Here is a 21,947-nt window from a genome sequence, read left to right as displayed (position 1 = left end):
CACTTGAACCTGCATCTTGATGACCCACATCGTTTAGACCAGGGGTGTCAAACTCATTTTAGTTCAGGGGCCACATCCTCACAACATGATCTGCAGTGGGCCGGACCAGTAAAATAATAACAAAATAATATAGAAATAATGCCAACTCCAAACATTTCAATATGTTTTATAGTTAAAAAAAAAAAAAGTAAAATTACATTGTAGAAACGTTTACATCTATAAACTGACATTTTACAAATGTGAATAACATGAACAACCATGAAAAAAACTGAAATTTATTAAGAAAAATAAGTGCAATTTTAACTATATTCTGCCTCTGCTTATCATTTGTAAATGTGCATTACAACTTACAGATCGCAATAGATCTGCAAATTTACAAAATATTTTAGTACATTTCTGAATATTAGTCAAATTGCACTTACTTCTCTTAACACATTTCTAATTTTTCATATTTTTTTGTGAAAGGCTAGTTTGTAAATTTACACATTTTCATGTAATTTCACTTTTTTTAACACTAGAACAAAAAGGAAAAATTTGGAATTGTCATTATTTGTAGGTTTTTATGGTAGTATTTTACTGATCTGACTCACTTGAGACTAAAGTAGGGCTTTTCATGGCCCCTAAAGTAAAACCATTGACTGTTAAAATCTTGAATGTAATTTTTTGCATTTCACAAATTCATCCTACCCTTGGATGATTGGACCCTTTGGCGGGCCGGTTTTGGCCCCCGGGCCGCACGTTTGACACCTGTGGTTTAGACTGACATAAATCCACTGCAGGCCTATTATCAACTGATGCATAACCTGGTATAAAGTTGCACTGGTGCATAAATGCTTCAAAGGTTGTGTTTTGTTGTATTTTATCAGTGTTGATGCTGCAGCTCTGGCCACCAGTTGATATAATGTTGTATCTTACTCACCCACTTTAAACTGAGATGTCTTGTCATCTGGATCTGCGTGTTCATTCACCAACATCGTGTGCAGGATGCCGAAAGAGTTCTGAATCCCGAAGATGGACCCATTGCACCAGGTTGCAGCAAAAACCACCAGCCAGCCGAAACCCCCTTCGGGTGCCACGAACCCATGCTTGTCCTGGACCTGAACCCTCATCTCGGATTCTGCACCCGGGGAGAGTGGTGGTTTGCAGCCGGCCTCGATCAGCTGCACGGAACTGTCCTCCTGTGTCATCTTACACTCGCTTCCCACCGCCTGGTCGCCGGTGTTCTTGTCAGGTTCTCGGGGAGCATCTCTCTGCTCCACCTGAGGATCCGCAGCCGGCGCCTCGGTCCGGGACACTCCGCCTGCTGGCTGTGCCTGGTTGTCTACCCCGTTGATCCCCATGCTGTTCGGCTACTGTGGGCTCTTGGCGAACATGCATGAGATATAGGTCACTGACATAAGCGCAGAGATTTATAGAACAGACTCTAAACGCACAGTCCAGACGCTGGTGGCTGACAGACTAAACCTACACGCTGCTTGTAACCCAAGTCTGGACATCAGTACAACCCCAACCTGCCACCGCTAACGCTTTCATACTGACCGGAGATCTGTAGTTTCCCAGGAATTAGCTAGCAACGCCTATTTCTGTAATTAACGTCGCATTTCTAGGAACAGTACCCAGGGACCACAGTGTAATTACTTGTGCTGTGTCTTCTCCCGCTCGGTGCCAAACACGGATCATCAACCTGTGTATACGTCCGCTCACTTTCAACACCGTACCGCACTGTCACGCATTCCGCACACGACCCGCCACATCCCACGGCGTTCAAAGAAAAAACCGTGTGCTCCTCCTGTTTCATCTGATATGTTTTCACTGTATATGTGAAATAGGTAGGCCGTGTGGAGGCAGTCTCTCTCTCCCCCCCCCCCTTTCAACCGAAGTGTCAACACACACACAGCCGTCATTCAATAGCCCGACCCCGCCTCCTTACCCCGGCGGATGAACGGTTGGAGCCAATGGTGGAGCTTTTACACCGAGCATTAGCCTCCTTTCATGCCGACGCTAGCTTATTTCCGGCTCGATTTGGACGGTAGGCTGCCAGTCTTCGGTTCGTGCTGGTGTACGTTCAGTGACGACCATATTTTTACAAGACAAAAGCTCGTAATGTGAACCTGCATGACAAGTTTGACGAATGTTGACGTTGGCATGTAGCCCTACGCGCACTATTTTCACACAGGAGGAGGTTTTCTGTGGCTCAGGCTGTTTCCATCTGTCACTAAAATGTGTTCTTTCAGCTTTGAAATCTACTTAGAACAATTCTAATGAAACATTCATTTTTAACTTTATCATTCTTTTGGCAAAATTCCACATTCACAAATGCAAGTTCTCATCAAAAAACTTCTTTTAATGCTTTTCACAGTGAGGTCAAACAGTGCACTGACTCAGTTAAGTTTTCTCTTAATCAAAAGACAACAACAACTGTGAACATCTGTATACATTTTAGCATTTTTTTGTAAACCCCTACACCCCCTGGCAAGTTATGTGATGTGATTCTCCAGTTTTATGTTGAATACCTGTAATTTTACATACTTTGCACAGTTTGTTATTATTTGCTGAAGTTCTTCATTTTTGTAAAACTTGCAAATGATAAATAAACTATATTTGATAAAATAAAATTAAAATGACATATGATATGAGGACAAAAAAAAATAAAATCTACTTATAATTTTGTTTATTTATTTGATTATAATTTAAATAAGATGCATAGAGTAGACAAGAGTTATTGCAACAACTTAGTTTATCCATAAAGACCTAGTGCTTCTTGGATGGCAGTTCCCAAATAAATTTTTCTCTCTATTTAACCTTTGCGAAGTGATTTTTTTTTCCCCACATTATTGTAATATTGTCCTCTGTATTTGGAGTTTTTCCTGTGGAAATTAGATTTTTTTTTTTTTTTTTTCAATGAATTTGCCGATCATGTAGATCAGGGGTGTCAAACGTATTTTAGTTCAGGGGCCACATTCAGCTAAATTTGATCTGAAATGGGCCAAACCAGTAAAATAATAACATAATAATATATAAATAATGTCAACTCCAAACTTTTCTCTATGTTTTAGAGCAAAAAAAGTAAATTTACATTATGAACAGATTTACATCTACAAACTATCTTTTCAAAAGATGTCAATAACATGAACAAACTGAAAAAATAAGTGTCATTTTAACAATATTATGCCTCAGTTTATCATTTACATATGTACATTATAACTTACAGATCACAGTGGATCTACAAACACACACAACATTTAGTAACAGGCAGAATATTGTTAAAACTGTACTTGCTTCTCTTAAGACATCTCAGGTTATTCACTTTTTTTTTTTTTTTTTTTTTTTGCAAAATTAAGCTTTGTTTTAATGTAAATACATGAAAATATTTACATTTACAAAGAGAAACATTTGGAGTTGTCATTATTTATATGTTATTATGATGGTATTTTTGTGGTCCTGCCCACTGGAGATTGAATTGGTCTGAATGTGGAACCTGAACTAGAAGGATTGTTAATATATTATTGTAATTTTTACATTTCACAAATTCATCCCAAGGGCCCTTGGCCTTTGGCGGGCCGGATTTGGCCCCCGGGCCGCATGTTTGACATCTGTGACATAGGTGTTCATAAAAGTTCAAATTAAAGTTGAGCGTTATTGTATCAGAAACAGAGAAAACTGAAGAAGTGACTTTTTCAGTAAAATATATTATTAAATGAACATAAAACAAGTGTCTCCATCCACTGTCATTTATTAAACTCCCTTAGTTTTACGGGTGAATTATTGTTGTAGAGGATGATGGTATTTCCACATTCACTACTGCATCTTACACCAATTATTTACATGGATTCATCAGATTAGTGGATCAGCAGCTTTTTTACTTTTTATATCAGTGAGTGATATTGGTCGCCAGTGGATGTTTGGGTCTTTATGGATTAAATAAGTTTTTAAGCTTTGATATGAAAAGAATGCCTAAAGAATGTTTCCAACCCAGATTTGGATCATTTTGGACAAAAATATAGAAAAGTACATTTGTGGCTGGAAATGTACAAATGTGTATAATAAGTGTAAGAAGGAACTGTGATAAATTTGACTGCAGCCATGTTGGGGGTTTTTTGGAGCTAGAAGTGATCATATTTGGACAAAAAGGGTAGAACTCCGAGAGGTCAAAGGTGAGCTAATGCTAAAAGCTTGCTTACTGAGTGGGAAAAACAGTTATCTTAATCAAGCATTGAGAAACTAAGTAATTTTACAGTCTTGTTTGTGGAACCTATTAACTACAAGTGCATGCATGTTGTCTGTCAGGAAAAAAACATGCTTTATTAAATCGAAACTCTGAAAATGGCAGCAGAGTAAGTTGCCAATAAAAACCTAACCTCTAATTACCCTGAGATCTTCCTAAGGGAGGAAAAATCTTAAGTATAAACCACCTATGATGTCTGCAATGTCACCCCTCAGACTTTCAGAGTTTCAAGTTATTTAATAAAAAAATTTGTTCGACTGTTATTGTTGTTAACAGATTCCACTAACAGGACTATAAAATGACTTTGTTTTGCATTGTATGATAAACTTTACCATTGTATCATGGAAGTAAGCTAGCATTTAGAATTAGGCCCAGGCTCCTGTAGTTCCACCCCATGTGTCCAAATATGTTCACTTCTTGCTCCAAAAAGCCAACGCGATAATGGCCAAATTGCAAACTACAAAACAGCTATTCAGAAATTGATATGGAACATCACAGTTTCTCTGATCATTAATTATATACAGTCTATCTCTATTAAAATACAATCAGAATATACAGGAAATAGCATTAAAAACAAAAGTTTCAAGAAGATAAAGAGCTTCTACATACTAAAGTGTCTATTTAGTGTGACCTCCCTTCGCACTTATCCTGTCTTAGTTTATTTTTGTTGAGGCAGTATTGTATTGATTTTCTGGTAGTTTTTTTTGTTTTTGTTTTTTTGTTGTTTTTTTTTACCAGTTTTCATGCACCACATGCCAGTTGTTTATTATTGTTTGGGGCACTGTCATACTAAATACTGACTTTAGCCTGTAGAAGCCATTTAGACATGTTTTTTTGTATGTTTTTAATACTGCCCTCATATTCCTTGTACTTTCTTGCTGTATCTGAAGAAAACCAACTGAGAAATTAATATGTATGCTCATTACAACCCTGCAAAAACAACAAAGCTGAAGATGGCCTGAGCTTTTTGCGCAGTGCTGTACTGTACTGTTTTGTCTCTCAATAGTGATCTTTGATATTTGAAGACTTGGAAATAAATGTTTGTAAATGCACAAACCTAATGCACTTGAATCTGAAAATGCAATTATATCATCATATAAATTAAACTCACAAAAAGATTCAAGTTCATTTGGCTTTAGATGTGAAGGTCAATAATACTGTTTTTACACAGTAGATGAAGATTTAAGATATCTTGATTTGCGGACCTTTCCAAGGAAATATGTGTGATTGTTGACCATCAAGCTGAAATAGACAGATGACAAAGGAAAAATAACATTAAGTGTGTAAGTAAGGTGTGGGACCACCATATGTGTCCAGAACAGATTCAGTACTGTTGCCGTGGTACTGATTAAACGGTGTCTGAACTCTATCAGAGGAATGAAAACCAAATCCCCCCATTTCATGTTTTAATGATGATGACTAGAGTGATGTCTAAACACACTGGTACAAAATTTCCCACTGGTGTCTAAATGGGTTGACATCTGGTCACTCATCAAACATTAAGTGAACTCTCATGAACCATGGATGGTGGGCTTAAGTCGTGCAAGAAACTACTCAATTATTAAGTTTTTCCTTTAATTTGTCACCCATATGCTTCTGCTGCCTGTTAAAGTCTTCATGCTACCCTTTTGCCAGCCCATATCTATCTCTCCTGACTATAATGTGTGTGCACAAGGATTTTCTCCCCTCTACAGGTTGTTTTTCTCAAGTTCCCACCCTATTTCTTGTACTGAATGGTTATGTAAGACAGCCATATTGTCACTGCTATGAAGCCAATGAACTGAACAAACTATTTAAAAGATTAGACCTTACCTTCTATTTATACTATCATATTCCGTTCACCGTGTTCATTCATAAGGTTAGTTTTAGAGTTCTTTGAAGATTACACACAAAACCCAAACAATAGCCTGAATGTTTGAATGTACAGAAGTGGTATGTGCTTTGTAGATTGCCGCCCTTCTTATCTAAGATTTCCTGAGATCTAAAAGACCGGTGGGAAGGTTGATTTTCTGTAGTATCACTGACATATTACAAGTCCTGTGATCATCTGTGGGTTGAAATCACCTGAGCATGTAATTTGGCTTTAGCTTTGTGCTCATCATCCATGTCGCTGTAGGCATTACTGCAGCCCGTTGACGCAGAAGTCCATGTGTCACATTTGAGTCAAGGTGTGAATGTAAATCTGCACTGGGGACAAATATCAGGACTTTATTGTAAATGACTGATGAAGAGGTGTTATGTTACTGTTGGGTATTTGAATCCGAGGCACTCTTATAGGCTGTTACATGTTTTGTAACAGCCTATAAGAGTTACAACTGTAGTGGTATGGCAACGCTAGGTCAAACAGTTTTTACACTAAAGATGTTCTGCCTCTGAGGAGTCATATTTCATTAAATTAAATTAAATTAAATGTGAGAAACTCTAAAGAAAGCAAATCCCAGGAGAAATAACTAAAACAATTTCACAAATGAGCAAAGTTTTCAAGTGACTGAACGAAACACCTGTGTAACCACTATAATGTTCTGTCATATGATTTTAGGGTTAAGAGTGTAAAATATATTCAGCTCTGAATTAATACTGTGATAGAAAACATGCAGAAAGTGTATGATCAGCTCTTTTACTTGAATTTCCCTATCAATCTATCTATCTATCTATCTATCTATCTATCTATCTATCTATCTATCTATCTATCTATCTATCTATCTATCTATCTATCTATCTATCTATCTATCTATCTATCTATCTATCTATCTATCTATCTATCTATCTATCTATCTATCTATCTATCTATCCTTTTAGACTTTACATTACCAAGTGAAAAATAAAATCAAAGTCTATAATAGCAGCCATTTACCACTAAGGGGAGCTATAACCTTATTTAAAGGGTTGTGCAGAATCACGACAATGAAGCCAACAATAAAAGCCAGAATTAACATTTACCACAATGATGGTTAAATTTACTCAAATAGACTTTCATAGACTTTAACCTTTATGCACTGGCTAATTCTGGTTATATATTTGTGCAATATATTTAACAAAAGCAAGATGACAGTTTTCCATTTTCAGTTTAAGATGGTGTTTAAGCCCAAACGTATTGGATACTAGTTAAATTCATCCTTCAGTCATGTTATTTCAGATTTCACTTGTTAAATTTCAGTCAGCATTTTGAAATAGCATCTAGGTGAAGAGTGATATTCACCAGAAGGAGCTGATATTCTGTAAAGTAAACACAAATAGTACCAACCTCACATCTTGAGTATTTGGTATTATCTTCTGGTTCTGATATTCAGCAGAGTGTGTTGATGGCAGAAAATGTCATGAGATTTTTCCTTTTCTTTTCTGCCCTTCATTATTTCTGTGTTCTGCGTAGTTGTACTCACTACTATATCCAGTCAAAGTAAATCCTGATTCCTCCATAATTTTTTTCTCTACATTAAAAGCATATTTAACTGGTAATTAGCAATCCATGTCCATCACAACGGATGCTTATATTCACATCCACTAAGTCTTTCAGTTGATTCAAACTCTTCTGAGCTTGTTTCAGGATGGAATCCCCCATTTCCAGCCCACTCCTTTAAATACATTCTTCCAATCACATACACATGCCTATAGGATTTGTCATCCAGTGAAGCTGCTACATCATTACATGCCTGTTTCCAATTTTCCCCTGGAGGAATGGTAAGATTTCTTAGCCCACAATATTTTGGATAAAAATAGCGGTTCGCACAACTTCACAGAGTCTGATTGCAAGACAACCCTGGGATTACTTTCGAGTGAAGTTAGGGTCAAAGGTGACGGGGATGTAGTCAGCAGTAGTGCTTCCTGTTTAAATAGGAATTCTTTAAATCCTCAGAGAGGTGTGGGTAGCAGAGGGAATGAGTCTCTGCGTTATCATTAGTGGGATGTCAAGGCTCTCACACACTGAAGTTTTGTCACATTCACAGAAACGCCTGCCTGAGTGATTATAGTAAACTCAAGAGTCTCATGTTTTCACTTAATGAGCAGATGTTTCTGACATCAAGTAGCTTGATCGTATTAACTATCGTAACACTGCTTCATTTTGATGTAGTCATGGTGTAATAGTGAAATTAAATAGTGGTAGTGATACTGTACGTGCTTTTTGTCAGCCACATTTTTAGTAACGTGCTGTAACATGCTGTGGTAGTGGGAGAGGGAATCTGCACCAGCGCGCCAGTCATTATCTGGAGTAACATGACTCATGCTTTGGGTTCTTTTATTCCTTTGGGCTCTGAAGCCAGTTTGCATTGACCTCACAGTCTGGTCTGTTAATGGTAGTGGAAACTGTTATGTATACAATTATATACGGTAGTTCCTTAGCAGTGATGTACAGTTTCAAGAATAGTTTATATGAGGGCACAGACAGTGTTTATCCTCTTCTCCTTTTCTCCTAAGTTGGAAAATGGCTGAAGACAAAACACTGCCCCATATCACTGGTACAATCAGAACCAAGGTATGTGTGTACCTGCTGTGCTTGGTTTCACCTGAACAGTGAGTCTGCACATTAACCTGGGTATGACGATGAATATTACACAGTCATCTGCCCATATTCATCTAATTTGTACTCTCATGAGCACTTGATGTTTTAAATACAGTAAATGATGTCTCTTAATCAGACCATGAATTGTTTAATACCGTATACAACCTACTGTATTTAATCTATTATTCAAGATTGTGGGATTATGAGACAAATAAAATCTAAGTATAAGGAGTTTGTGGACACTTTAAATATTTCTAATCCTCCTCTGTCTCTCCCTGTTGCCTTATTTGACCAAGAGTCTAAGTGTTTTGTTTTGTAACGTCATCTTTCCCACACATAAGCATGAGATCATTTACACAACTGGAATATGAATACAATACAACTGGAAGATGAATACAATACAACTGGAAGATGAATCCATGACACTGCCTTTGATGTAAGATATGTTTCCAGTACTAATGTAGTATTAATAGCTATATTGATCATACATCATAGACTAAAATATGCTGACTACAAAGATTTATTGAGAGAGAGTGAAATATTTTAGCATTTTATTTGTGTCATAAACACAATTCTTTTATACCTTAATTTTGTAATAGAGATTCTTAAACAGTTCTTAAACAGTTGCTCCATAATAAAATATTGGATACTGTAACTTTTGCACTGGAATGTGTTGTGGAGATTTTTGTAACTATCAGCAGATACAAATGAAGATTATCAGCTCAAACTTCCTGGAGTAATGTTGTCTTACTCAAGAATGGACGTTGAAATGACTCACTTAAACCTCAGACAAGTCACAGTAACGTGAACCACCTCGTTGCAGGTTGCGTAAAATTATCAGCTCCCGACGTTTGCAGACAGAGGGACAATAAGGGGTGAAAAAGATATTTATCTTTGACAGCCAAAACAACCTGAAAAGTCAATTTACAAAACCTTTATATTCATGGGTTTGAGAGATATGGCTTTACTTTCACAGTCACCTTTAAACCACAGTTTAAAGCATACACAGAGGTCTTATTTTTTCATTTAAGTAAACTTTTCACGATGGCCTAAATGCACTGTTGCCCATAAAATTGGAATAATTTTGTTTCCAGACACATTCCTCTTCTTATTCCTATTTATACACATCACTAGTCACCTTTGACCAGGTACAATGATTACGTACTGAGTCCCAGTTACACTTTGTCTATCAAGAATAAAGCACATCATCACAATCACTTCATGAGTAGAGGTAAAAATATTTTATTCCAACTTCATGGAAAATAGTGATTTTTTTTTTTTTTTTTTTACAGTATTTTATGTTGCATGTATGTTTTTACCAAGAATGGAAAATCAGTTTAAAAATTTTTTTAACCATCTTTAAACTTAGCTTTAGGACCAGTTAAAGCTTATGTCTATTTTTGCTTTAGTTGATTTATTTGTTTTGTATTTTAATAACTGCAATTACTCATTGAGCTTTCTTATTTTAACCCATAAGGACCCAGGGCTACTTTTGTGTCAGTTCCCAAATGAATTTTATCTATATTTAACCTTTCTTAAATGATTTCTCTGTATTTATTGTTATATTATCTTCTTTATTTTGAATTTTTTCAGTGACAATCATGTAATTTCTTACATTTAATTCACTGATCATGTAGATGTTCATAACAGCTCAGAGTAGATTCAAAGGTTATTATATCAAAATAGAGACAACTGAAGAAAAAGTGACTTCTTTAATAAAATATATCATTAACTGAACATAAACCAAGTGTCTCCTTCCACTGTCATCGATCCAACTCCGTGAGTTTTACTGGTGAATCAGTGTTTTAGAAGATGACAAAGTTTCCATGTTTCCTATGGAGCCTCTGAATGTCCAAATGGGTCATATCTGATGACAATGGAAAGATGACAAACTGCATTTTACACTAATTATTTACATGTATTGATAGAATTAGTGGATCAGCAGGTATTAAACAGTTTAGATCAGTAGATGCTGTTTGGTCAGCAGTGCTTGTTTGGGTCTTCATGGGTAAAATTTATTTTTCTAATTTTTACATTATCATTGTCACTTTTCTGTATTTTATCATGTATAGGGCATTTTTAATGTTACTCAGTTAAAATGAGGTTCTCACCTGAGTATTAATATAAAAATTGAGTGGATTAAAGTTAATACAACCTCATTTATTATTAGGAATATGGATTTCATCAATACCTAAATTTTTTAATAGGAATTTGGAGTGGCTAAGAAATGAAATAGTCAATACTATCAACTACTAGAAACTATGACTGGGCTTGTAAATTATTGTATGTTGTAACTGTATGATGTAACTGTATGTTGTAACTATGTGTTGTGCTGCCTCTTGGCCAGGACTCCCTTGGAAAAGAGGTTCTTAATCTGAATGGCATTTTCTTCCTGGTTAAATAAATATAAAATAAATAAAAATGACTAGAGGATTACTTGTTTTCTACAGAAATACAGTTAAGTGAGACAATATAGTCTGATGCAGGAAGTGACTGTACTTTTCCATTCAGTTTATCTTTTCTTTCAACATAGGGGCGTTTGACGTATGCAGGTACAGCAGGGCTGAGTCTAACAGGTGCGTGCTCAGACCTGAGTGAAAATAAAAAGCATAATTGTGTTTGACATCTGTCCAAATTTGGGGAGCGGTGAAAGTGTAGTTGAGCAAGTACGCTTCATGTTGCAACAGTTCTCTTCAAATAAATTCATATTTGTGTAATATGTCAAGTAATTAAACTGTTTATCCAACAAACCACATACTGAGTCATAAAAATAAAACATGGATTTTTAATTTTTTTTATTCATCATATTTGGGTGGAGGAAAGACCCTGAATGAATTAAAGGTTTATACCCTGTCCACTCTACTATAGATATTTTTTTCAAGCAGGTATTTTAAAAAAAAAGTCCCATTCACATGACTTTTATTTTATAAAATATCTTTTTACATAGGATAAATGAAAAATGTATCCAAACCGCAGATGCATTGCCTCTAGCTTGTAATATTTAACCCTCAAATATATAGAACTATTTTGTGGAGACTTCCAAATGAATTTGTCTCTACATTTATTGTTTCCTAAGTGGTTTACCATAATTTATTCTAATATCCTCTGCATTTTGCATTTTTCATGAATTTACTGATCATGTAAATGTTCACAAAAGCTCAGAGTTAATTCAAAGGTTATTATATCAAAACTGAGGGAAAAAATGATCTTTTAAGCAAAAGACGTAATTAATTTAACAAATGTCTACAACCACTGTCATTTGTCAAACCACATGGGTTTTACAGGTGAATCGGTGTTACATAAGATGACTGTGTCTCCATGTTCACTACGAAGCCTCTGAATAGAAAAAAAAAAAAGATATATCTGATGCCAGTGAAAAGTTGAGCAACTACATTTTGCAGGCATTATGTAAATGTATTGATTAGGGCTGCCAAAATTAACACATTAACGTGGATTAATCTGTCATCATGATTAATTTGATTAAAAATTGTAATGCAATTAATCCATCTGCAGCGCAGAATGACTCTGAAGGTCTCTGCTAACGCATTTGGGTCAGTTTGTAGTGTTACCGTCGTGCATGTGCAAATGGGCAGTTGATCTGGTAGTGACAGGCAGCAGAACCAACCCATAAAGATGGAAGACACTAAACAGCATGTTGATCCTCTGGATGGAAAAATGAAGACAAAAAACCCCAAGATGGAACAGTTGTTTCAAGTTGTTTTGTTTCAAGCTGTTTTGTTGAAACTGTTGAAGGTGTTTAATAAACATGTTACGTACATATATATTTCCTTCTTTCTTGAGTCTGTTTGCTCATGCAAAATAAAACACAATTAATATAGATTAAAAATGAATTATATTTAATCATGATTAATCTAAATTAGTCCACAGCAACCCTGTGATTAATCTGATTAAAAATTCTAATCATTTGACAGCACTAGTATTGGTACAATTAATGGTTAAAAAGTCAGTAAACAGCTTTTTTTTGTTTGTTTGCCAACTGCTATTTAGGTCTTTGACAGTTAAACAATTAAACATGGTGTCATTTGCTATTAAACTCTTTGACAAGAACCATCTGCCATGACTATGTTAGTAAAACAGCTGCAATCTATTATAAATTAAATACACATTCTGCATAAACAATTAAACAATAAATGGACTGATGTATTGCTGTATTTCTGTATCCAATCTCAAGTCTCCTAGTACAAGACAATCAAGTAATATAACTAGTCAGTTTATAGTTTGGTTTAGCCCATTTTAAAGCCATTTTGACCACTCAGTCATCTGTTTCATGGTGCATTTTGCCATAGTACATTGTAAATTTAATCAGTTACGGTTTTCAGAGCTCTATTTAGAAGGTACTTTCACCAACACTGCATTGATTCCAAGCACAACCACATGATAATAACCACCAGAACCTTCCTTAGAAAGGCCTGACAGAAGGAAAAGTTTTACACAGAACTTATGAGTCCATCTTTAGTTCAATTACATTCTCATTTATTAAGCACTCTTTACACTCTCTTATACATTGAAAGAATATATGCTTTAAAATGTCAGTCAGTTATTTGATGTTTTTGCGGTAAAGAGTGGACAGCGTGTTTTGAAAGTACTTCATCATTCCCCGTCCTCATTTAAGAGACAGATTAAATGCAGATGGGATCAAAAGCTTCAAATGTCAGTGTATACTAGAGTTGGGTGGGCTCTGGACTATGTTTTTAGAAGTTGCATAACTTTTTTAATTCTTTAATAAACATTCCCTGTGTATCCAGCGTAGTCATGCATATACCCACACTATGCTCATTCCTTCTAAACATTAACTTTTTCTACAAAACACAGAATATAAACAGTACCTACATCTATCGCTTGTATTAATTTCCTGCAGAACATCTCAGCTATTAATCGTCTCTTCTTTGAGCGTTTATTCATAATGGTGTAATTTAGTGTTTCCTCAGTCTTATCTTGTGAGTGTACTATTAAATAATGTTGCTTGAACATGTAGTGATTTATAAAGGCAAGTGCTCATTCTCACGGCCACGATGGAGTCTCAGAGGAAAAAGTCCTTTTCATGCACACATTCTTACAATAAACATACTCTATTTTCACTCAAATTCAAGTTAGGATATATATTCTAAGAAGAGGCAGAAGTCAGAAGGATTTTTCTGAGTCAGGTTGAGAAAATCTTTCAAGTTTTTAAGCTGGAAAAGAAGAAAAACTCCCAACCTGGTTTTGTTTGTCTCTTGCCTACAATGCGGGCACTTGGAATAAGAACGAACTTGCCTACTTTGCCAGCTTCTCCCCATAAAAGGATAAGACAGCAGAAAGCTTTTATCGTTCGTTCCCCTCCAGTTTGTCACAATGGGGCCTTCAGGCATGGAGGGGGTCTATAATAAACACACATGCATGCATTCTCAACCCCCCACACTCAAAGGGGTACAAAAACACATACCGACCTTATGTCCTGTTCATTTCACAATAACACCTGCAGAGTATTCAGGAAGTTTTTAACATTGCTCCTTAAGAAGTAATCAAAAACAGACATCTACACCTACAGATTGCACAAACACATACTGCAACAAGCAGAGGCACATACTGCTGCCTGCTGCTACTAAACACATTAATATGCTGAGCAGCACATGGTGACCCTCCCTCCTTTTCCAACACAGATGCATTCTAAAAAAAAAAAAAAAATCCAAACAAAGAAATAAAAAGAGCAAATGTGTCGAGTTGGACGCCCTGTTGGGAGTGAGAGACAAGAACGAGAGGAAAAAAAGACAGAAAAGAAAGACGGAGTATGCAAGAGTAAAGGGGGAGGGAGAGGCACTGAGGGGAGACATGTGGGGGTGTTGAGGAGGAGGAGGGAGTCTGAACGAAACAGCTTAAGACGGTGAGAACAGAAAGCAGCAGTGAGTTAACGGTGAGAACAGACAGAGAGGAATCAGGAGAGAAGAAAAGACTCAAGACTTGAAACATCCATCACCACCAAACAGGTACAGTAAAACACTTCCAGTATTTACTCTGCTTTGTTTTCATTCACACAGTGAGACTTTGACAGTGACATATATGTGTTGACCAGATACAAAACACTGGAAAGATTTTTCTCAAAGTTTCTGTCACCACTGTGGGTTTTCAGCGGCATGGGAATCATCTTTATGCAGTTTTGGGGTGTTTTAATCATTTAAAAGATGGTTAAAAACATATAATTCTCAAAGGAGACAAATCTGCTTGATTTACTTTGGGTTCCCACACTTCACATCTGGCTTCCTGCCAGAAAATGGAGGTGCTGATGTGGTCACCCCAATAGTTGTACTAGTCTTCCAGCACTCAGCATTTATTTATCAGGAAGTGTTTACAGCATGGAAACGAGAACATCACAAATGTTTCATTATACCAAAAACAGATGTGTAAACTGTTTAAAACTATTTGTGACATGAATCGGGTGAGATAAACTTCCACCATGTGTCAACGATCTTTCAAAACCTTTTTCTTATGTCTCTCCTCTTTGAGTTCTCCAAATGACCACAGACAAAAATATTTGTTATAGCAACATCTCTGTGTTTTGACAGAGCAGCTATTGGCGCTTTGCTAATTGTTAGTAGCTCCTTTTTGTCCTTACTTAGCCTCTCCTATTTCCTCTTAAGGTGAATTCAGGTTAATTTTACTTAGTCTTCAAAAAAGAAATTCATGATGACATCTGTGATCTGACATCTGATAGATATTATAACACTGGAGTGCACTGTTGAATTAATGAAAGCTGATTTAATTTAATATTAAAGTAAACATTTAATATTACCTAATACAAACTAATCTTAGACATACATAAGGAAAATGACATTCAGATATGTTAATACTGTTACAAGCAAGAGCCTCCATTACTTAAAGTGCGTCACATTTTCCCAAACATATCACTGAAAAATAATTGTGAGTCAACGACAACAAATTGGTGGACCAAGTTTTGAAAGCAGAAAACTGAATGAATTTAGAAACGTACCATATTTTGGGTTTTTTCTAAAACTGATGTCAAGAATAAAGTCAGAGAACAAATGCCTAAAAACTGTTATAGAATATATGAATGATTCACCCTATGTGTTTTTGAGTTAACAACTTTAATAATTTTAATATACATACAAACACTCGGCAACATGTGGGTGGTTGGTTCTATATATATCATTTTCCAGTGACAAATAACTAGAATTTGTTTTTTGTCATTTGTCTCCACAGAGATGACGTCACTGTGCAGGAATCCGGCTTTACTTCTGCTTTTTCTGAGCACCTTGTCTCCCTTCCTCCACCTCCTCTTCAGTCATGCCAATCCTACTTCCCCTCCTGTCACTCGTCTACGATTTATATATGTGACACGAGTGGCTTCAACTGATGATTATGACGAATATGAAGACAATGACAATCTTCAAAAAGTGAAGGCTTCTGAGCGGCCAGCCTTCGTCCACCATGAGCCCCAGTTCTGCCAGTACAACCCCTGTGTGGAGAATCAGGAGCCCTGCAGTGTTCTTGCAAAAAACACTGGATGCATCTGTCCTGGATCCACCGGGCCTAATGAGCCTCCTCATCCTCCACGTATTCAAGAGTTATTGCCTGTCAGACAGGGGGATGACAAGGGGAAGGTAGAGGTCAAGTGGTGTGCTCCGTCGTCTGTGGTGTCCGGTTACAAAGTGGTGGTCCAGGGACGTGAAGGGCAGGCACTGGAGTTTAAAGACACTTCACGACATGGTGTCATTGGGTCTTTGGAGGTTGGGACCAAGGTGTGCGTGGAAGCCATGAACAGTGCAGGGCACAGTACCGAAACAGAGTTCTCCTGTACACGTTATGACCCTCCTAAATCCTCCGACCATACACTGATGCTTGGGGTCATAGGGGGAGGAGTGGCCCTCCTTCTGCTTCTCATCATAGGAGCTGTGATTTCATGGAAGTATCACTTGTGTCAAAAGCCAAAGAGAGACTCCAGTGATGGACTTGGAAACCCATCTTACAGCACAGAAGGAACTTTGTGATCTAGATGAGTATATAAGCATAGACATTCCAACCAGTGACACTGAACAGGCCCCTTAAACAGCAACAGCCTGAATGGAAAACAAAAGCAAAGAGGCACTCAGATGGTGCTGTGATTAATTACAGAAGTTCCTGTTTCAAGGAGCATGTGAATCTATTGGAAAAACAATTTTGCTATTTGTAAAGCAATACTAACAAATAGTTGTTTTCTTTTTTCTTTTTTTCCCCTTTTTTTTTTTACATGTTTGGGAGTGTGAACTACAGGTTTATTTGCAGGCAAATTAACCACTGTAGGTTTTTTTTAAATGTAGATTTATTGCAGGTTTTCCTAATTCAATCATAGTTGAAGTCATTTGTAAATACAGTGCTTAATCTTTAGGGTATAATCACTGAAACTTTTCTACTAAATTAAAATTTGTTTTAATAAAAGATGTGAAGTGTCTTTTTTTTTCCCTTAAACAAGTTTTGCATATGACTATATATCCAACAGATATATGGATGAATGAGTTAAAACATCAACTTTAAACAATGTAATTGTGACATAAGCGTGTGCAACTCTACATATTTTAATATATATCTGTCATTTCTCTTTCACTTTATTGAATCTTTGACTCTGTCTAGTCACATATAATGCTAAAGCTCCATATTCAAATCTTTATTTAAGTGATAATAAAATAACAAAATTACTTCAATGCTATATACCTGGGTAGTAATGGTATACACCTGAGAAACAGCTGTGAATAATGTTTGTGATCATAAGCCCCAAAAAAATAGGAGCATTGGATTTATTTATTTACTCATTTAAAGATCCGAATTCTTGTTCCATTACATTTGCCATAATGTAACTACATTTTTTTTTTAAAGTCTTATTATGAAAGTCACGTGAGACACAATACAGGGAAATGGGAAGTTTATTTAATTGGCCAAAAGCCGTGTCTATTCATCAAAGTCCCGCCTTTTTTTGTGTCTAAGCCAATGATGTGTCACCAAACAGTATGAGGAAGAAGGTGTGTGCTCTAGACGGACAGTTGAACGGCTCATTCATATCTAGAGGCTCCACACAAGCAGGATGGCGAGTAAAGGTGAGTCGGCACCTGTTTTCATTCAGTTTACTGAGACATTCAAAGCAAAAGCAAATTACCTGTAGTCTGTTTGGGTTTGAACGACTTTAAACATCTCAAACGTTAAATGAAACATTTACGATTAGATTGTTTGTGTTGTGCTAACTAGTTCACATCTGAGCTAAGGTGCATTCTTTAGCATACACTGTAGTGCCGTTTTGTTCATTATCATTTCAAACTAGAAAAATAATATCACAAAACTTCGCTTGTGATGTTATTGTGTTATGTTAAAATACAGCTGCATCATGCTATTGTCAGAATGACTCAGCAGAAATATGTTTACCTGATGTTACCCGGAAGCCAATTATAGGTGCCATTAGGGAATAGTTACCTAGGCAACGACAATAAACCAGTTTAAACTATTTTACTCTGTAAAGAGGCGATAAGTATCTGCATACCACACCATGCTTCATCAAAGACGATGAGAGGAATGTACCTTTACTCCTGACTTTAAGAGGCACAGGCATGAGTGATAAGGAAAAGCATGAGTGCCAACATGAGGGAGTAATTTTCCTGAGTGGATTGTGGCCTTCAGGTAGGGGTGGGTGTTAGGGGTTTTTACAGCTTGACTCAGATGGACACAGCCCATCAAAGGAGCAGCAATTACTCCTCTGGGTATATGGTTTATAGTGGTTAAGGATTACTTTAGTTAGTCCGACCCAATCCCTTTGTTTCATGTAAAAGCAATGGTGCAATTATTCATTTTGTACCACGGTTTATGAGACAACCCATTTACTTTTATCACATTATTTCCCCACTCATTTCCAGTCACAAAGGAAATATCTTATGCAGATCTCAAAGCACTTCTGGGAAAGAGCCAGAATCTCCTCCTTATTGATGTCCGCACTAAAGAAGAAGTGGATAAAGGACGCATCCCAGGGTCCATACACATCCCAGGTATGTTTTTTTTTTTTTTTTTTAATTATTATCATTCCTATTATATTATCCTTATGTATGTGTATTTATTTATTTATTTATTTAGTTAGTTAGTTAGTTAGTTAGTTAGTTAGTTAAACACTTGTCACTCACGCAGAAGTGGTAAGTGCAACTGCATCACCAATTATCCAAATAATTATGAACAAAATTTAGGCTAGATAGCAATTTGGGAAAATTTTGCGAAAGATAAATAATACAGGAAATTGTAGAATTACAGTTTAAACAATTTGTTTAATCAATAATTAAAAAGAAAACAAAACAAAAAATTGGTAAGGTCAATACCCAATCCCAAAATAAAGTGGAATTAAAGATTGAAAAGAGACAACCTCACATTAAAGGGATGTAAATACTAATAAAGTGATAGGTGGTAAAAACAATAGGACAGAACTAAAATAAAGTTTTTAAAAACCAATACAAAATACTGAAATAAAATAAAGATGGAAATAAAACACTATGAATAATAAAATCATACAAAGGCAAGCTTATAGAACTGTATTTTAAGAATGGATATAATCTTTTCAGGTAGTTTCTTCGAGACGGCAAGGACACCTTTAGATTTGAGCCTGAACTGGAGAACAACTAAAAGGGTCCCAACTGAGAATCTCAGGTCACAAGTCATATGGGGTCAGCATTTCAGTTATGTAATCAGGAGTCAGACCCAGATAGCCGTTAAAAGTCATCAGTAAAATCTTAAAATTACTTCTAAAATGAACAGGAAACCAATGCAAAGATGCCGATAAAGGGGTGATGTGATGTCCTTGGTTAAAGCAAAAAAAATAAAGAAATCTGGCTGCTACCAGTTAAAGGAAAGAGAGTGACTGTATTTTAGAACAGCCTCATGTTTGATGCAGTTTTTTTTCTCAGTTTTTCCCCTGACAATTGCCCCTTATCATCCACGCTCATACCAGAGTCTCCTGGGTGTGTTATTGTTGCACTCACAGGATATATTTAAGTGTGCAGCTGTGGATAAGCATGAATGTAGACTGTATTTTTTTTTTTCAGTGGTTTAGAATGTTTTACATTAAAGTCTGGTCTGCCATCTTTTTCATATTGAAGTCATTTCTGCTTTCCTTGTGTTTTTTCTCTCCTTGTTTAGTTAACACAGTAGAGGAAGCTCTTGCAATGGAGCCAGAAGAATTCAAGTCCAAGTATGGAGTAACCAAGCCACCATTGGATACCCCAGAACTGGTGTTTCATTGCCAGATGGGCAAGAGAGGGGCAACAGCCACAAGCAAAGCCCTTGAAGCAGGATATTTGAAGTATGTGCATGCGTAGTTACATTTTAACTGTGTTGCCCCATTTTATCACATTTAAATGAATGAATTTAACTTGACTGTGTAGCATTACCTGTTGTTCTAAAAATATGTCCAGATATATGCATTTCACCATCAGTAATGAAGTCTTTATCTTCTGTCTTTTTTTTAGTGCGTGCAATTATGCTGGAGGATACAAGGAGTGGTTTGAGAAAGAGGGAAAATAACTGAAGAATTGCCTTATTTATTATGTCTTTTCTAGTAACAATAGCGTGGGTTTCCCCTCAGGTTTCAGAGGACTTAGGTGCTGTCTGGGTTACACTATTTGTAGAAGATTTTGAAGCATGGATTGAGGGTTTGGGTTCTGTTTAACAGAATTCAAAAAAGCATATTTTTAAACAAAATGGAATTTATATTAAGGTAAATTTAAACCACCATTATCACCATGTCTGTGCAAAAGAATTTAAAAGTCTGAGCAGATAATAAATAATATCTTAAAAGCTTAACATTTAAACTTGCCAGAGAAGATGGTTTGCATATATTATATCTGGGAAAAGTCCTCAAGGTAGTTTTCATGCTCTTTGTTTTTTTTTTGTTGTGGTATTTTGTTTTACATTTTTGGGGCTTATGTACTTGTTTTGAGGCTTGGATGAACCAGAACCTTAAAATGAACAAAAAAACAATAATCATTACAGATGATAAGTATCTTGGCATTTTGTTTTTTATTGTTTCATATTGTGTTTTATAAGTACCTGTAACCAGCACATTGGCTTTTTAAAAATCTTTCTATGCTCAGTTATTCAAATAAATAAATATTTCTTAATAAATGTATGTTGTGTGGATCATTTCAGAGAGAATTATAACAATATGAATGAAAGGTTTTTGAAAACATCTGGAAAAGGCAGTTGCTGAACTGTTAAAGGGTGAATGAGGAGTAGATTATATGAAGAGGTGATTACAGTCAGAAAGTTCATAGACAGTTTTACAGGTTTTTGTAAAACAGCCTGAAAATGTTATTTCTATGGCTCAAAATTCACCATGGTGGGCAGTGGTGGAAGTAAAAGTACTCAAGCACAAGTAAATGTTTTCCATTCAGAACTTTTCTTAAAGTATGTAAGTTACCAGCAAACTAACTTGCCACTATGTAGTACCATGGTTTTTTTCAGTGGTTTTCTAATATATGTACCATTTTATATTAATATTAGGTCTACCATTAATGTGGTAGATGTGACACAGCCCTATAAACTGGTAGTTTAATCTATATTCCGTCCTATTTTTTTAAAATCATTATATGTAAGTCAACTTTTAAGAACACAGAAAAACAACTTTGCAACACTGCCTTTTTCAGCTAATCCAAGGTAGTTTTTTTTTAAGAGTTTCTCTTAAAGCATTGATGGAGGATTTCCTCAACTCAGTCAACACAGTGACGTATGGTTTTTATGGATGAGGATTAGGGCCACTAGGGAAAAATAAATTTTAAAAAAATTAAGGTCCAATATATATTTGTTTTATTATTATTCTGAGAAAAAAGTCAGAATTCTGACTTTTTTCCTCAGAATTGGGTCATTCCATCCCAAATCAACCAAATTTCAGAAAATGCCCCCCATGACCCCCTCAGAAAATTCTGAAAAAATTCACACTTGTTCACCTACCAGATAAACGATAAACGAACACATCCAAAATTTGAATGTCATATCTGTAATAGTGAACAATTGTGAATTTTTTTTCAGAATTTTTCTGAGGGGGTCATGTGGGGACCAGTGGTTGAATTGCCATGGAATGACCCAGTTCTGACTTTAATCTCAGAATAATAATAATAATAATAATAATAATAATAATAATAATAATAATAAATAAATAAATAAATAAATAAGTGTGTGTGTGTGTGTGTGTGTGTGTGTGTGTGTGTGTGT

General features: G+C 35.9%; 3 protein-coding genes across 4 annotated transcripts in view; 2 read left to right on the top strand and 1 right to left on the bottom strand.

Moving 5' to 3' along the window:
* slc16a2 (solute carrier family 16 member 2) overlaps positions 1–2,063 on the bottom strand; it is a 34,943-nt gene extending 32,880 nt beyond the window's left edge. Inside the window, exon 1 of the mRNA XM_030144890.1 lies at positions 920–2,063. Within this exon, the coding sequence (XP_030000750.1) occupies positions 920–1,340 (421 nt within the window). The 5' untranslated portion in view covers positions 1,341–2,063. The remainder of the gene's footprint in view (positions 1–919) is intronic.
* A 12,295-nt stretch (positions 2,064–14,358) lies between these two features.
* LOC115426701 (LRRN4 C-terminal-like protein) lies at positions 14,359–17,155 on the top strand. The gene is made up of 2 exons (XM_030144851.1): positions 14,359–14,707; positions 15,939–17,155. The coding sequence occupies exon 2, from the start codon at positions 15,941–15,943 to the stop codon at positions 16,724–16,726; it is 786 nt and encodes a 261-aa protein (XP_030000711.1). The 5' UTR covers positions 14,359–14,707; positions 15,939–15,940; the 3' UTR covers positions 16,727–17,155.
* A 524-nt stretch (positions 17,156–17,679) lies between these two features.
* tstd1 (thiosulfate sulfurtransferase like domain containing 1) lies at positions 17,680–20,865 on the top strand. 2 transcript variants are annotated; one of them, XM_030144854.1, is made up of 4 exons: positions 17,680–17,806; positions 18,614–18,742; positions 19,878–20,040; positions 20,207–20,865. In XM_030144854.1, exons 1-4 carry the CDS (start codon positions 17,794–17,796, stop codon positions 20,259–20,261), a joined length of 360 nt encoding a protein of 119 aa, XP_030000714.1. In that variant the 5' UTR covers positions 17,680–17,793; the 3' UTR covers positions 20,262–20,865. The 2 variants fall into 2 exon arrangements, with proteins under 2 accessions (XP_030000714.1, XP_030000713.1); XM_030144853.1 differs by lacking the exon at positions 17,680–17,806 and adding an exon at positions 18,296–18,380.
* The last annotated feature ends 1,082 nt before the right edge of the window (positions 20,866–21,947 follow it).

The sequence above is a fragment of the Sphaeramia orbicularis genome, chromosome 10 (genome assembly GCF_902148855.1).
Source record: "Sphaeramia orbicularis chromosome 10, fSphaOr1.1, whole genome shotgun sequence".
In the NCBI taxonomy this organism is placed as follows: Eukaryota; Metazoa; Chordata; class Actinopteri; order Kurtiformes; family Apogonidae; genus Sphaeramia; species Sphaeramia orbicularis.
Note: the sequence above shows the minus strand (reverse complement) of the source record. Positions and strands in the feature narration are given on the sequence as shown.